The 17,245-nt window shown below is 36.1% G+C and overlaps 1 protein-coding gene across 1 annotated transcript; it reads right to left on the bottom strand.

Annotated features, from left to right (window-relative positions):
• Positions 1-10,700: 10,700 nt before the first annotated feature.
• LOC149846966 (sulfate transporter 1.3-like) lies at positions 10,701-16,743 on the bottom strand. The gene is made up of 13 exons (XM_089996700.1): positions 16,364-16,743; positions 16,239-16,287; positions 15,895-16,102; positions 15,644-15,818; positions 15,497-15,562; positions 15,301-15,414; positions 15,077-15,193; positions 14,867-14,993; positions 14,486-14,772; positions 14,189-14,379; positions 13,987-14,072; positions 13,823-13,899; positions 10,701-11,097 (listed from the first exon to the last, which is right to left on the bottom strand). Exons 1-13 carry the CDS (start codon positions 16,697-16,699, stop codon positions 10,954-10,956), a joined length of 1,977 nt encoding a protein of 658 aa, XP_089852826.1. The 5' UTR covers positions 16,700-16,743; the 3' UTR covers positions 10,701-10,953.
• Positions 16,744-17,245: the final 502 nt, after the last annotated feature.

The raw sequence follows: 17,245 nt of genomic DNA, 5'->3' as shown, positions 1-17,245 counted from the left end.
TTCTTCATATGACTTAGAAAACTTTGAGAAAATGAACTTCTTTGAATTAAAATTTAAATTGGAATTGGCAAATGCATGAAATGAATGAATATGATTTTGAGGAATTGAGAAATACTTTTTGTATTTTTGAGAAATGCAATGCATTTTGAAGTTAGCCTAAGAGTGTAGGCTGAATGTGGCTAATGTGAAGATCATAAATCTAAGTATCATTCATATTCTGACTATGGTCATAAATACAAATTCCACCAAGTTTATAAACTTCATAAAAGCTAGTGCATGTGCCATTCGTGTAGACCATGGTGAATTTGTAAAAATATGCATGAATCATCATCCATCACACATTAAAATTATAAAAATAAACTATATGCAATGCAACCTAAGCTAAGCAGGAAATGTAAATTCTTATTCCAAAGTTTAATTACAAATTACATCACTATTGAAATTTAAATACATGAAAAATAAAGTCTTCAATGTACCTGCAAAACTAGAAAACTTGGTTAATGAATATATGTTGGCTTTTCTAGATTTATCCAACAATATCAGGAAATTATTGGATTTTGCTAGATATAAGCCTTTTTGCCATGATTCCCTTAAATCAAAATGATAAAATATGAAATAAAATTGAATAAATAAGGAAGAGAAGGTATGAAATTTCTAAATTGGGGTCCAAATGACCAAAATACCCCTAATAACAAGACTATGGCCTTGAAATTAGGGTTTTCAGAAAGATATTTTGATAAAATGCAAGTTTTGAAATTTGAATATAATAAACTAAGCTAAATATGATGTGACATGCTTAAAAATATGAAAATTAGGGTTAGGGATTTCGAAATTTAGGTCAAATGACCAAATTGCCCCCGATAGCAAGACTATGGCCTTGAAATCAGGGTTTTTAAAAAGAGATTTTGGTAAAAACTTAGGTTTTATATACTAAATGAAATCAAATGAGCACAAAATTAAACCTAAAGCATCCTAATATGATTATGAACATGATAAAACCCTAAAAATATATGCTTATGCACGAAAATCCAATAATATCACAAAAACTTTGATTTTAGCAGTGTTTTTGGATCTTTCAGGAACCCGGTTTTGCAATTTTATTAATTCAGAGATCAAATGGATTCCAAAATCCATAAAAATTGGTACCTGCACTTGTTATAACTCTAATGTCGAATTGGAATTATAAAAATAAATTTTTGACATTAAATTAATCTGAAAATTGCATTAAACCCTAAAATATGCTATTTTTGACCTAATTCACCAACCAGTTTCAATCCAAGACCTGAATCAGGCGTCAAATCTCCATGGGAATTTATGAAATTTTACAGAGACTAACTAGGAAGAAAAACAGAGATTTCCCAATTTACAGATCGGAAAAATCATCTCCGGTTAGAGAGAAACCCTTCCGGCAATCTGAGCTAAAATATATCACTCTTAACAGGGATTAAAACAGCTATTCCAGATTGAAAATACAGACATAAATATCAATTCTAAACAAAAATCTCTGAAATTTTAGTGGTGAACAGTAGACAGAAAAATAACAATACTCACTTTTTACAGATCTAAAATCGGATATGTGGTTTGGGATTGATGACCAACACAAGTCTGATTAGGGTTTTGGTAAACCCTAACGAGTTTAAACTTTAAAAACAGATTCTCTAAAAGAGGAAAAATACTAAACAGTGATAAAAAAATCTGAAAACTTCACATAAGACAGATCTACTCAATGTGAATCCATAGCACTTTACAGATCTAAAATCGGATATAAGATGAGAGAAATATCATCACAGCAAGTTACCTTCTTGATTTTAACCACGATTTTAAAGCTTTAAAACTCCGATTTGATGTCTGATTTTTTTGACAGGGTTACCGAGATCCAAAACCTCTGATTTTTCTACAGTAACTCAATAACTCATGCATGCATCACATATAAAAAAATTAGAAATAAACAATGAGTGCTTCAATCCGAACTAACATCATCTTTACTGTTCTAAACCTAAAACACACAGAAATTTAAGAAACTTGAAAAACCATGCATTAACTAATGTAAATAAATAAAATAAACCATAAAACAATAAATAAAAATTATTTTTATGCTGTAAAACGTAAAACAAACATGAATAAGCCATGAAAATAAATTAAAAACAGGGAATCAATGGCTGGAATTTGATATCACCTTTAAAACATAGATTTAACCCATTAAAAAGGGTAAATCATATATTTTATTGGTTAATCATGCAAAGAATCATGTTAAAATCAATTCTAATGGATTAAAATCTCTGTAAATCATCCAAAACAGGGTTAGATCACCTTCTTGGATTGTTCTTGCTGATTCTTGATGTTTCTTGAGGTTGAATCCATGGTTTAATCCATGAAGATGATGGAGCCAATGGCTAAATCATGCTTAAAACAATGAAAAACATTAAATAAAAACTAAAAATTAAAGAAAAACATTACCTTGAGGTTGCTGCAATGGAGGAAGGGCTGGAGAGGAGAGAGAAGCTCCAAGAACTCAATAGGAGAGAGATTGGGAAAATCGACCCCCCTTATGCCTCTATTTATAATAAAAAAAATTAGGTTTAAAAATTGACAATTTTGAAAATTTTGGACTCTAAAGGGGGGGGGGGCGATTTTGGGGTGGAGTTACCTAACTACCCCTAGTCTAAATTATCCTAAATAGTTCCTAATTAACCCCTAGCTAAACCTAAGAATCCCCCAAATGTGGTGCCACTTGGCATTCTCTCACATTGGTTTTTTAAAACACTTTTAAAAACCTTTAAAAACACTAGTTTTAAAAACTAACTTTCAAAAATGACTTTTTCAAAATGGTTTTGACTCTTCTAAACCTCTAACACTAACCAAGACATCAACTAACCCTAGTCTAGCCCTGACTTACTCGAATATGGCGCCACCCCGAGTGGGCCCTACTTGAGTTTTTCAAAAAGCGATTTTAAAACTTGAAATTGAAGGAGTTTTCAAAAGGTTTTCAAAAGTAAACTTAAAATTAGGATTTTTGAAATGGCATAAGGTCCTAACTGAGTTAGAATTCCTCTGGATATGGTGCCAACTGAGTGGGCCCACATCGAATTTTGAACATTTTTGAAATAAACACTGAAAATGGCTTTGAAAAGGGGTTAAAATCAGTATTTGAAATTCAAGATCTTTGAAAATAGGGTCTCAAGCGAACTGGAACTCCGAGTTAGAGTCCTGAACTCTTAGGACTCTGAGATTTTAGATTTTAAAAGCCAAATGAAAGAATTTTCAAAAGATTTTATCAAGAAATGATGTAATAAGTCAGAAAACACAATCAGGGTTAGACTCCCAACTCGACCGAACTCTAAAATAGAGTCCTGAACTAACTGGACTCTGTGAAATGACCTAAATTTCGAAAACAAACGAAAAAGATTGAGAATGAAAGTAAAACAGACTTAAAAACCAGACTTCTGACCGAATTAGGACTCTGAGACAGAGTCCTGATCGGACTGAAACTTTCAAAAATTTGAGAAATTTGATGAATAGAGGCATTCAGAAGCGACACCATCTAAATGGGTCTCATCTGTAAATTGAAATCGATTAAAGTTTGAATTTGAAAGGAATCCAGATTGTTTTCTGAGAAAATATTTCGAAATACAAAGTCCTGGGGTTGGAAAATGACAGAGTATTGAATAAAAACCCAGGTTTTGAAATTGATTTTGAAATAAAGCTTTAAAATTCAAATCTGGATTGAATGTTTTGAAATAAGAGTGCTGGATCTCGAAGATGAGATGTAATGACATGCAATGCAATACAGAATACATGCAATGACATGCAATGATCTGTAATGACTTATGAAATTGACAAACACTGGATGAGGGTGAAAATTTGGGGTGTTTACACATATCATATACAGAAAAGTCATTGATTGTTCATAGAACAACAACCTTCATATTGAAGTTTTATTTTTTATGGGCATCGTACGTGAGAACACTGTAATCCCACAATATTTTCAGTTCATCAATCAATGACCTTAAATATATATCAAGATTTTTGCCCGGAGAAGTCGGACCAGGGATCAATAGAGACAAGAAAAGTTTTTTACTCTTCATACACAATCTTGGAGGAAGGTTGTATAAGGTGACAAATACCGGCCAACACGAGTATGAGGTTGATCTACCTCCAAATGGATTAAATCCATCTGTACATAAATCTAGCCTAACATTTCTCACTTCCATTGAGAAGTTCTGATGAGTACAATCAAAATGCCTCTAAGCTTCCACGTCAACAAGATGTGTGATCTTGTCTTCATCATGTCGAACTTTATTTGCATGCCATATCATTTGTTTAGCTGTCTTCGAAGACATATATAGTCGTTGCAATCTAGGGGTGAGAGGAAAGTAGCGAAGTGACTTTTATGACATTCTTTTGACCTCGTGCTACTATTTTTCTTTGTCTTTGGCTTGAACCGAGGATGCCCACATGACAGACATGATCTGTTATTTTTTTTATCTTTAAAATATAACATGCAATGATTTGGACAAGTATCTATCTTTTGATACCCCATACCTAGAGCGTTGACCATAACCTTTGTACGGTAGAAATTTTTTGGCAATTTCTCATCTTTGGGTAACATACTCTTCACAATAGAGCACAGACGGTTAAAACATGATTGACTCAAATTATACTCTGACTTCAAATTCAGTAGTTGAAGAACTGCAGACAAGATAGTGTGACTCTCGCAACCATTCCACAGTGGCTCATCAACATCTTTAAGTAAGTCATAAAATCTACTAGCTATATCGTTTGTTGCTTTTTTCTCTACCCCAGTTGGTGCATCATTATGTCTCATAGCAGAACCCATTTATGGTCTTGCGGCATCAAATATCAAATCCATATATGGATTATCGTGCACCACATCCACTCGTGCATCAAAATTATTCCAAAATTCTTCACCATGAAGCATCCAATTCTGATAACCACTAACAAAACCCTTCCTGTATAGGTGATGTCTAACGCCATGAGGTTCTACAAATCAATTATTTTTGCACATCGTGCAGGGGCATTTGATTCGACCGGTGGGATCCACTGTACTGACACTTGCCATTGCGAATTCAATAAAACTGTCAACACCATCCATATATTCACGCGACACCTCATTATCAACTATCATGCAGTACATTCATTCACGATTTACAGTCATTTTGTCCTATAATGTTACATATATTATCATCACCAGTTAAAAGAGAATCTTAATAATGCTATGATGAAAAAAATATCTAATTTATCTATTAATTCTTGTTTGGTGATTGTTTGTGAGCAATTTTTTGTTTCAATTAATGCATAAATTTTCTTTCCCTCTATACCACAAACATGCTTAACATAAAATGCAATTTCATGAACTATTATGCATGCACTGATAATTCAATATTTTCATGTGTAACACCATCACATCATATTTATACACATCATGGGGATATTTAGAAATATGAAATCACATTTCATAAAATGATACATTTATTTGAAGCATGTTTTCATGATACAATTTCACATGGAAGGCATAATCAAATGGAAAATAACTTCATGCACGTATGGATACAGATACATCAAACATTGCAATACATTCAAATCATTTATATCAAAACAATGTCAAACATGTACCTGCAACAAACATACTCCAATATCCCGCAAACTACTACCATGCCTAGCATGGAATCCGTACTCCAAAAATAAGAACACTTCTATTTTCATACATTAAAATAATGCTCAGCATGATCTCCAAACTCCATCAAAGCAGTCCTAGATATCCACAACTAAGTGAGTGTGTGAACATAAAAGTATTGCATCCAAGAAATTAAATAACATGTGATGCGCTTGCATCACTTACCATGGGTATTTACCCGATTTGAATTTCTTTTGCCTTTGCATTTTTTTCTTATTTCTTTTTGCATTGCATTTTTAGCCGCATGTGATGCTTAGCACTAAGCATCGCGCAATTAGCTCAGCAATGTATCTGCAAAGCATAAATATACAAAACAATATAGGGAGGAGGCTCGACCCCTCCCTTGCAAAAATGAAAACAAGGAGGGGTTGGAGTCCCTCTCTCACATCCCGTAAGATAGGAAGGGGACTCGGCCCCTCCCTGGCAAAAAAAAAAGGGAGGGGGCTCGGTCACTCCCTCTCATCCCGTAAGACAGGGAGACAGGGAGGGGGCACAACCTCTCCATGGCAAAAAAAATAACAGGGAGGGGGCTCGGCCCCTCCCTGGCGAAAAAAAACATGGGAGGGGGCTGAGCCACTCCCTCGCATCCCGTAAGACAGGGAGGGGGCTCGGCCCCCTCCATGGTGAAAAAAAATAGGGAGGGGGCTTGGCCTCTCCCTGGCGGAAAAAAAAAAATAGAGAAGGGGGTTCGGCCCTACCGTGCATCCCATAAGATATGGAGATAGGGAGGGGGCTCGACCCCTCCCTAGTGAAAAAAAATAAAGAGGGGGATCGGTCCCTCCCTGGCAAAAAAAGGGGAGGGGCCGAACCCCTCCAGCTCAACCCATAAGATAGGGAGACAGGGAGGGGGCTCGGCCCCTCCCCGGTGAAAAAAGCACAGGGAGGGGTTCGAGCCCCTCCCTCGCATCCCGTAAGACAGGGAGTCTCGACCCCTCCTTGGCGAAAAACGAAACGGCCGATGATGCAACAAAAAGAGAGAGGGGAGTCGGGGGTTACCTGAGCCGAAGGGGGAGGTGTCATCGGAGAAAAGAGGTCATCAGTCGAGGGAGCCTCCTAGAGAGCGAGGTCAGAGAGGGACGACAACGGGGAGATCATTGGCGCAGTCGCCGGTGGTCGTTGGGGAAACGAGAAGAGACACAGAGAGGGGGGGTTCTCGGGGTCGTCGGGGTGTCTGCCAGACACAGAGAGGAGGAGGTGGACGAGGCGGTCACCGGAAGGCGGGAGGTGGGCGGGGCGGTCGTCAGAGGGCGGTAGGTGGCCAGGGCGGTCGCCGGAGAGAGGTAGGTGGTCGGGGCGAGCAGCGCATGTGAGAGAGAGAGAGCAGACTTAATTTTGTGCCCTAGATGGGCGTTTTACATAAAAAATTAGTGACAGATTCACGATAGAACAATTCCATCGCCAACACCGATGATACTTAGCGATGGATTCACGATAGAAACATTCCATCGCAAACACTGTCGCTAATCAGTGATGAGAAAAAGATGTCGCTATTTCATCACTAAGTTGCGACATAGTTTGCGATGGATGTAATTTCATCGTTATTTCATCGCTAATTCGTCGCTACTTAGCGACAGATTTGGCGACAGAATTGTTCCATCGCAAATCCCGCAACTAAATCAAATTTTAGGGATGGCTTATTTTCTCTCGCTAATCCATCGCAAAATTGTGACGGATTATTTTTGTCGTAAATTTCTGTCGCTAATTGACATTTTTCTTGTAGTGATAATATACAAGCAAAAACCAAAACAATAGTAAACTAGATAATATATATGCAAAAATCGATAACACCTATATATGCAACAAACTTTGGTGCCATCTCGTAATAAAAAATGATAACAATAGTAAACTGGTTAATATACATGCAAAAGCCAAAAAAAATTGAGAAAACTAATATGCAATGTTCTACACACCGAAAAAACTGAAAAGCAATTGATTAAACTAGATAATATACATGCAAAAACAAACTAAGGGACATAACTGACACATAAAACTAATTTTAAAAAATATATGTTTTTACCAAAAATACAATAGTGAAAAACTATTCCCCAAAAAACCTAGTTGTCGATAACCTTACCAAAAAAAACTTAGTTGAGGGAATTTGAGGTTTTCTACAGCCAGTGAACCACTATTGATGAATTGTCATCGATGAGGGATTTTTGCAAAGTCGCTACCCACCAAAATATTCGCTTGATTATCGTCGAAAGATAACTGGAAGAATTGGGAACCACAAGAATGCTAGGTATTGTGAAAATAGGGCATCCAGATGAAAATAAAGGGTTACAAAACAAAGTGTCATTTATATGGGACATAATTTCGAAAGAAAAAGTAAGTTCATAATACGGGTGTGATTCGAACAAGAGATTTCACAATATCAGACTTTCATAAATATTTTATAATTTTGCAATACTTCATGCGATATTCATCAACAATTTCACAATTATCAGACTTTCACAAATTTTATGATTTTCGCTAGTGATCGTGCGAGTTTCACAAACTGTTTGAAATTTTGCAATATTTTTTAGAATTTCATAACTTTCAATGCAATTTTGTTGACGAGTTCTGTGGGTGTATTATTTTAGCATCATGACGTGCAAAAATAAAAAATTCACACCTGTGAGGGGTAAAAGCGATAAAAAATTTAAGAACTTGTGATATTGTTCATTCGGCGGATTTGGTAAATTATTGGGGTATTTTAGAAACATGTTATTTTGGTTGTACATGTGATCATGTTTTGAAAGAAAAACCAAGGCCCACACTTGCATATTTCAAACATCAGATCATACAAAATGTATTAGATTTATGATCAAGAGTGGAATAAAGTAGCATAAGAAAATAAAATGCAATGAATAGAATAAACAAACATGCCTAAAAGTAAATATATATATAAAAAAGAAAATGCCAAAAAAATATACATACAAGAAAAGAGAATGCCAAAATAACATAAACAGGTAAAATATGAAATAATTTTTAGAGTTGTATATTTATCTATTTATTTAACAAATAAAGAGAATGCCAAAATAATTCAATGAAAAAAATGGAATGCCAAAATAATTCAATGAAAAAAATGGATTCATGCCAGAAATTTCAAAAAATAACTGTTTCAACCATTAATATGTGCTTACCGGAATATCTAGCCATTGATAATGTCCTGGATGCTAAAAAAGTCACCAATGAAGTGTCGCCAAAAAAATTTGTCAAAAAAAAATACAGTGAGGCAAAAGGGGTTGGGGATCACAAACAAAGCCCCAAAATGCTAAAACAAACCCTAAAATCTGAATCATTGCTTTTTAAATAAATATCATAGTATCACATTTAATGCTAGTACAGATATTCACAAAAAATTAGAGAGGTTCACATTTAAGTTTTCAGAAAATTTGTGAATCTCATGTCGGATGTGCGAATGTTAAAAAAGTTTGCAAATGAGGTATAAGATCTAAATATATGCAAATTTAGTAGAATATTTGTAAAGTTTCGACATGTTTTAGTAACACGAAGTTCACAAATTTAGTTGTGCTAACTTTGTACTATATATACAAATTTAGTAGAATATTTATGAAGTTTCGATAGGTTTCACTTACAGAAAGTTTGCAGATATGGTTATGAGAACTTCGTACTATATATGCAAATTTAGTAGGATATTTGCAAAGTTGCGCATGTTTCAGTTACAGAAAGTTCACAGATATAGTTATGCGAACTTCGTGAGCCTCCTGAAGTTCACAAAAAAATATGCGAATCTACCTTTTAGTGAGAGCTTTTGATACCTAGAGAGCGTACCGATATATCGCATGAACTTCAAAAAGTTCTCTCGTGTAAAGGGTAAAATGGTTATAAAGAAGTTAAACATTTATGAATTTGGACATTAGGCATATTTTACTAAATTATAGGACATTTTGAAAACACGTCATTTTTTCGTACATGACCATTTTCCGTTGCTTTTACAATTCTTTTTTTGTCAATGAATTGGATTTTGTTCGATATCTGACCGAATCTGGTTTCATTCGTCAAACCGAAACCGTATATGATTTGTACTTGTTTGTACTGGGGGGTCTGCCTAGCCTCAGCTTGCCTGTCTAAAAAGACCCATATGTCATTATCAAAAGAGTGGATGATTTGTGGGGGGCCATCCACACGAGGGCTAGTCTATAAAGGTAGCGTTTGATTGATGGAGTGAAACAGCCTTTAGAGATTGTTGTATCCCAACAATGTTCGCTTCATGCACCACAGGGAGATGCTTGCCTTTAAAAAAAAATGAGACATAAGTGTAACTTGGTCTCACTTTTGAGGATGCAAGAGAGTCAGACTCCAGGACCAACGGGTGCTCGGTTTGTCTGGTAGGAGCAGCTAGTGCACGTCACCTTGTATTGGGACGTTGCAGATTCAAAACCCAATGGTATAGTTGTATAACTGGTAGGAGTCTGCCTAACCCCAGCCTGCCTTTCAAAAAAAAAAAGTCAGACTACAGGGCGTCCGACAAAACTGTTCAGGAAAATGTCCTGCGTGGGTATGTCCCACCAATCAAACACAGCCCAAATGGCATCTGGCGATCCTTGGATCGTTCTGTTCAAGAAAGCCCTGGATACCATATCTAATACTCTAACCACTCCCACCAACGTCCCCCGTATTATACCAAACCTTTAGGTCTAAAAGGCAACGTTGTTTCTTCTTCTTGTCATGGTTTACTCTTGCAAACCAAGGACGTGAAGCCCATGCAAGAACAAACGCCAGGAGGCATTTTAGCCAGTTTTGAATCCAAATAGTTCCCTATATTAAACATAAGCCCCTTTTCTCTATTGATAAAGTTGTCACACATCTTTTTTCTTTTTCTTTCTTTCGTTTTTTTTTTTGTGTTGTCTCTAGTGGATCCCTTTTTTAATTCATCCTTATCTCCTGCATCCTCTTTTCCCTCCATGTATGCAGTTACAACTCATCTGAAAACAGTGGACCAATCTAATAAAAAAATTTTTGCTTTTCTTCCACTAGTGCATGCTACCATTACGTGTAGAAGTGCTACAAACACTCATCCAACATTTCAATGCATTACCAACTTTGTTGCTTTTCTATTTCACAAAATGCTTTAAATTCTTTGCAACTTGCTGATCCCTATGTAGATTGCAGCTTTACAAAACTCAAGGAGCTTCTCTTTTGGTGCATTCTTCTCAAGGACAGCATGGTCTTCTTGATGAGAGTCCTTGGCATTCATACTCATTATTAGTAAAGGTATGTATCTGTTGAATAGACACGAGCACATGACCACAAAGCTAAACCTCAAACTTGGCCTTTGATGAACAGGTCTGCACGGCTTCTGCAACACTAAGGAAGATCTTGTCATCACCAATCATTTCATTGAACTTGGATTCATGGAGCTTGTGGATCACTTTGTGCCCCGGGTTAGCAAGTATAAGCTGCAAATGCAAAGATTTTTTACATTAATTTAATGAGTTAACTCTAGATGATGAATGTCATCTCTCATGCCATTAATTCTCAGTAGACAAACAGCTAGCTGATCGATTGATAATCTAACCACACTCACACATCATTCACTTAATTTTGTTAGTGCTTCATTATAGGATGATCAAACTAACGATGGGAAACCCATTTCTTAATAGAAACTTAATTCACATCGATTATGGAGACATTAATGGCAAAGAAGGTATCATGGTTTCCTAGGAGTGTATTTTTTTCGCTAATGCAAGGGAAACCCTGGCTGGTTCCCTTGAGGAGAATCTCTTCCATGATCAGACCCGAATTATGTCCCCCTTGCCCACCAGGGAGTACACCCAGCTTCGATCTTGTGGCAAAGGATGCCACCCGAGCTTGTGACATCCCGTCGACTTGGTGACATTGACAAGTCACCCCTACCAGATGAGCAGAGCCCTTGCAGGTTTTCTAGAGGTATTTTAACATTCTAACTTTTCACCTACATCATCTGCCTATTGAATTGCAAATACATATAGGAACACAAAGTTTTAGAATCTTCATATTGCAAGCACATGCATACAGATCTGAAGAGGTTCATTCATTTTGTTCCTTTAAATATTTTCAAATGTTATGGTGACGACATGAATACTCTAGGGACAGAGTATGTGAGCGTGATTGTTTGGTTTTCTTAGTTTGTCACCTCTAGAATATCTTCAGCAAGGTTAACTGAGAAAAGGCTGTTATATTGAACATTCACAATATCTTGATTGGAAAAAGTACATGTATTAATTTTACAGTAAGTTTTTTCAAATTTGAGACTCCAAGTAAAAAAGTGGTAAAATTAGTGATAACTAAAAATACTTCGGTGAACCTTCCATTTGAAAAAATGAAAGCAAGACATTGATCGAATTCAATCTAGTGCATTGCAAAAGATAATACATACTGGGAAGAAGATAACAAAAGCCAAGGAAATCCTTTTACTTACAGCTTGGTTCCAAAAGAAATATGAGATAGTAATCTTTATAATGGCATCAAATACAGCATATTACATGACACTTTTATTGTTTAAAGAGTCAGTTTTTTAGTGATCTTGACAGACAGATACTTTCATGGAGTAGCACAATGTGATCCATATGTTGGCTGGAAATTCTTTCCAGCTTGTTGTGATGCAAAGATCAGGACTCAGTCAAAACAAATTATGCGAGATATACAATTACTTCTAGTTAAGGAGGATTTTTTTGAATTTTACAATAACCGATAATGGACAGTCTAGCAGATCCATCTAGAATTGGACTCTCATCACATGGTAAAAGACAAAATTGGGGTCTTAACCTCTGATGTTGCAGTGCTACATGTTTGGAATGAGAAGATAAAATCTGGTCCTGAGGCTAGCGTGCATGTTCGGGGAATTTTTGTTTATGATTAAAAATGCAATTTACACTATCAGTGACGTAAATTCTAAAAGATTCATAGGCATAGCTTCAGATCTTTGGTTAATTTTATTCAATATGTGGTTCAGAAGGTACAAAATAATTTTACCAATGTAAATAATGCTTACATTTCTGGTTCTCTATTTCTGGATTTTGTTACACGATGTGAACTAACAACTTGAAACTTACAGAAATATATATATATATATATATATATATATATATATATATATATATATATATATATCTACGCAACACAAATAAATACATGTACATAAACAATAATGATGATGCATAACTGAAATGCTAACATGCATCATCTATTCAAGTAAAGATCATAACCTTGTCATTCAACAGAGGAACAAACCTATGGGCCATCATGATCATGACCCATTTTGCTAACATGCCTTTGTCAGAACTTGGCATTTCAGATTGCTTTTGGTATTATTTTGACTAAAAAACTGTACTATGTAACACTCTTTTTGACATTTAAAATGACCAAAAACTGTAGCAAACTAGATGGTAAGACTAGTGGCACTTATCCAAGTACTAATCATCTCGAGAAACATACCCTTACAGAATTGCTGTTGGACATTTAAATAACTAAAGGCATTTCCAGGAGAACCATGGATGAAGTGACACAGTTGAGTAGGGGAAAACTCTTTCTTTCTGGAGAGTGATCTTAAACCTCCAGCATAAGGAAACTCTCTCTCTCTCTCTCTCTCTCTCTCTCTCTCTCGTGTACATAAATACATACATACACACATGTATATATATATATGTATACATATATACATACATATATAAATATAAATAATATATATAGGCCTGCATGTATTTTTGCGTTTATGTATTCATGAATACATGCACATATTTATAGACCAGTAAATTGTCCAAGAATGAAAGCTTGATTGAAAAAAGTAACACCCGTTATGCTGTCAGTTTCATGTAATACCAGAAGTGGTGGTACTAGTGAGTCTCCTATAATGAGAAATTCCAGAACAGTATACCATGTATCCCAACTTCAAGAAAGAAAACTCGGTATATCAGACAAGGACTGAGATGACGATGATAGCTTAAGTGCATGAGGGTACTAATTTCCATTATTCTTTCGTTAATTTTTTTAATAAAGTGTTTCTGGAACTTATTTTTTGTATGACTTAAGTCTAATATATTATGATAATCCCAACCTTAGTTATGTACTAACCTAATTTTACTTTGATGTCTTAGAATAGAAAAGTTTATTGAACTAATGAACAAACTTTATGAAATTGCAAACCTGCACTTCTCGTTTTTGGAGGCTTTTGTAAAGCTCTTCCATGGCATGGATACCACTGGTGTCAATATCAATAACAGCTGCAAACAACAATCCAAACATCAGAACAGGTCCCAGGAATACCATTCGAAAAGAATGGATATCAGTCTCCTAGAAGAAACTCTTACGTGACATTTCTATCATCAAGAACTGGATCCTCTGTTGACCCATCCCCTGTACTTTCTCTTCTTCATCAGATAACCATCTTAGTATCCTACAAAACATTCAGCAGCTTGTAAGTCTTTCTGGATCATAGGAAAATCTGGAAGCCGAAAAAATGACTATATAGATAATTTTAAAAAAAGAAAAAGAAAAAATCCAGATGCTTACCTCTCTCTCACATAATTTGAGTTAGAAAAGTAGATTGCTGAATCAATTCTTGTAATCAGAATACCAGGAATTTTGATTGCATCTGGGTATTGCTCGATGTTCCTATAGATTGATGTCTGAGGGATATTTCCAAGTAATGCTGTATGTGGACGAGTAACATGAAGAAGAATTTTTGCAAATGATATTGAGACCTGATGACAAGAAGGTCATGAGAAATTATGTAATCCTTATTCTGCTCTTAACTTGTAAGATGTTTTGTGATGAAGTGGATTTGCATAAAAGGATTATGATGCTTACTGCAATTAGAAGCCCTATTTCAATAGATATAAACAGAACGCCAAGGAAGGCTCCCAAGCATGCAATAAAGTCCAGTTTGTCAACTTTCCATATCAGCCATGCAGCATCAAAATCAATCAATGGAATCACCGCAGAAATAATAATGGCTGCTAAAATTGCATTTGGGGTGTAACGAAAGAGGGGTGTGACCAGTTCTAGTGTCAACAATACCACAATAGACATCACTATGTTCGATACAGCTGTTTGGCAACCAGCCATGTAGTTTACTGAGGACCGAGAAAAGGAACCTGGAAAGGCATTGATCTAAAAGTAAGAATGAATGACTCTTTAACATTAATCAGTAATGTAAATTTCAATCATATTAAAAATTTATTTTCATACCTGTTGCAACATAGCAGGAAGTCAATGAACCAACAATGTTCATTACCCCTAATGCCACCATTTCTTTGTTGCCATCTATACTGTAGTCTTTCATTGCAGCAAATGTTCTTCCGATTGCTATAGCTTCCTGGGAGATTCATGAGGTTGATTTCTTAATTTAGGATGTTAGAATAAAAAAACAAGAATGATTTTGAGTCTGATCTGGCATACCGTTAGTGCTATAAAAGCTGCTACCACACCAATCTTGAAACCTTTGCCAACATAGCTTCCACTGAAATAAATTTGATTGACAGAGGATTTATTTATCCCCTTGTGTATCTTGCCCACCTTCATGAAAGAAAAAAAAATAGCATCTTGGTACTATAGGCATGATTTGTTTCAAGTAAGATCCATACAAGTGTGTCCTGCAACCTAAATAAGAGATGAATACTCACTATTTGCACATTACTCTTGTCTGCTCGGGTTATGTAAACGAAAAAGGTGGACACAACCACTGATATCATAGGTGATATAGCAGCCACCCAGAATAAGCGCTTGTTCCTTTTTGCCTGGTAGCATACCAAAATCGTGTAAGCCTGACACCAGATGCAGAGAAGGAAGGAAATAGCATCATGTAAACAAGGTTCTTACAATATACTTAGTTAATAGAAGGAATGACAGGAAGGCTATTCCGATGAGTATCGTCTGCCAGTTCCACTACACATAGAGCAGATCACAACAGTTAGTTTTCCACAGCATACTAAGAAAAAAGTCAAAATGTCTGTAATGATTTCACACCCCATGATGTACTGGGCGCCATACTGAACTCATAACAGAAACAATATCCGTCTTGGTAGTGAAGTTCTTGATGCCAAGAAAACCTTTCAGCTGTTGCAGGGCAATTGTAACTGCAGCCCCGGCCATGAAGCCCACTATAGCAGCATGGGATAGAAAATCAACCAGAAAACCTAACCTGAAAGAGAAATTCAAATAATCAAGCTGTAAATATAAATGTGATAGAAGTGCTAAAATAGACGTGATAAAATCACCTGAAAAATCCAAGTGCTGCTTGAGTTACACCAGCAAAGAATGTAGCAGTGAAAGCAAGGCGACGATACTCGACTGGATTACGAGCAGGATCAATCTCATCTTGTAGCAAGGAACCCAGCAGAAGAGATACCACAGCCACTGGTCCAATAGCAATATCTCTGGAGCTTCCCAGAAAAGAGTAAACCAATGGTGGGACAAAACTGCTGTCTGTTTGAGAATCAGACAATGAAGGATAAAGATCAGACATGCAGGTAAAACAAAAACGTTGCTTCAACAGAAAGCATGATTAGTAAACATTTCTCGCTCATTAGGAGAAGATATCAATTTGTAGGAAGTGACTTACAGAGTCCATATTGGGGATCCAAATGTGCTAACTTTGAATATCCAATGTCCTAATTTGAAGAAGAAACTAAAGTTAGAAACTCCATCAGATAAAATTTGAATAGAAGTTTTTTTTTTTATTCCTACCTGTGGAATAGCAAGACTAGCAATAGTTAGTCCAGCAACAAAATCACCAATGAATTTCTTGTAAGTATATTGTCTTCCCCACTCCAGTATAGGAAACACAGCCTGAATACCAAGAAGTATCTTCTTTGATCTGGGCTGGTCCTTGAAACTGCGCAATGGGTCATCTGCAAAGAGTGTTTCTTTGACTGTATGCTTAAATTCCTCCACTAGATCTTGTCTTGGAGGAATACCAACCCTGTGAACTGATGGTGGATCACCATCATGGATTCGAGATGATGGGATCTTCATAATGGCTGAGTTCTCTGTTTCATGCTCATCACGTACAGAGTGACCCATCTAAGCTTTCCTTCTCCTCTGTACGTGGACCACCGAAACCTTCTATGCACAACTGAGCCAAGCAACAGCAGAGTTCACTCTAGTTAGAAACCAGATGAAAACAACCTCAAAACACAATTTGGCAATTGTGACCACTGGTCAGGTTTCATACTGGAAAATAAAAAAGCACAATTCAAACTCAAGACCATCTAGAAAGACATCTTTTTCAAAGAAAGAAGAGAACTCAAATAGTTTTGAAAGGGAGGTAAGAGCCTGAATGCGTGCTGAAGTGAAACGGAAATTGATTAGCTGATAACTTTATTTCCACGGCACTGAAACATATAAATCTAAAATTCAAATATTTTCTGTAGGACAAACAGGATGGTTTCTTCATTCTTGAGTAGCATAAACTGGTGGAGATGACCAACATACTTATTTCGATTAGTTTAGTTTTCATCATCTCTCTCAGTAACTCATTAATCTAACATGCATGAAACGCAGAACAATCAAAAGGATGAAAACATCTTTCGTAACACAAGCAAGAGCCTACCTCAGCAGTACTCTAAT

Source organism: Nuphar pumila, chromosome 2 (assembly GCF_984573655.1).
Source record: "Nuphar pumila chromosome 2, dmNupPumi1.hap1.1, whole genome shotgun sequence".
Lineage (NCBI taxonomy): Eukaryota > Viridiplantae > Streptophyta > Magnoliopsida > Nymphaeales > Nymphaeaceae > Nuphar > Nuphar pumila.
The sequence above is the reverse complement of the archived record's forward strand: the minus strand, read 5'-3'. Positions and strand labels throughout refer to the sequence as shown.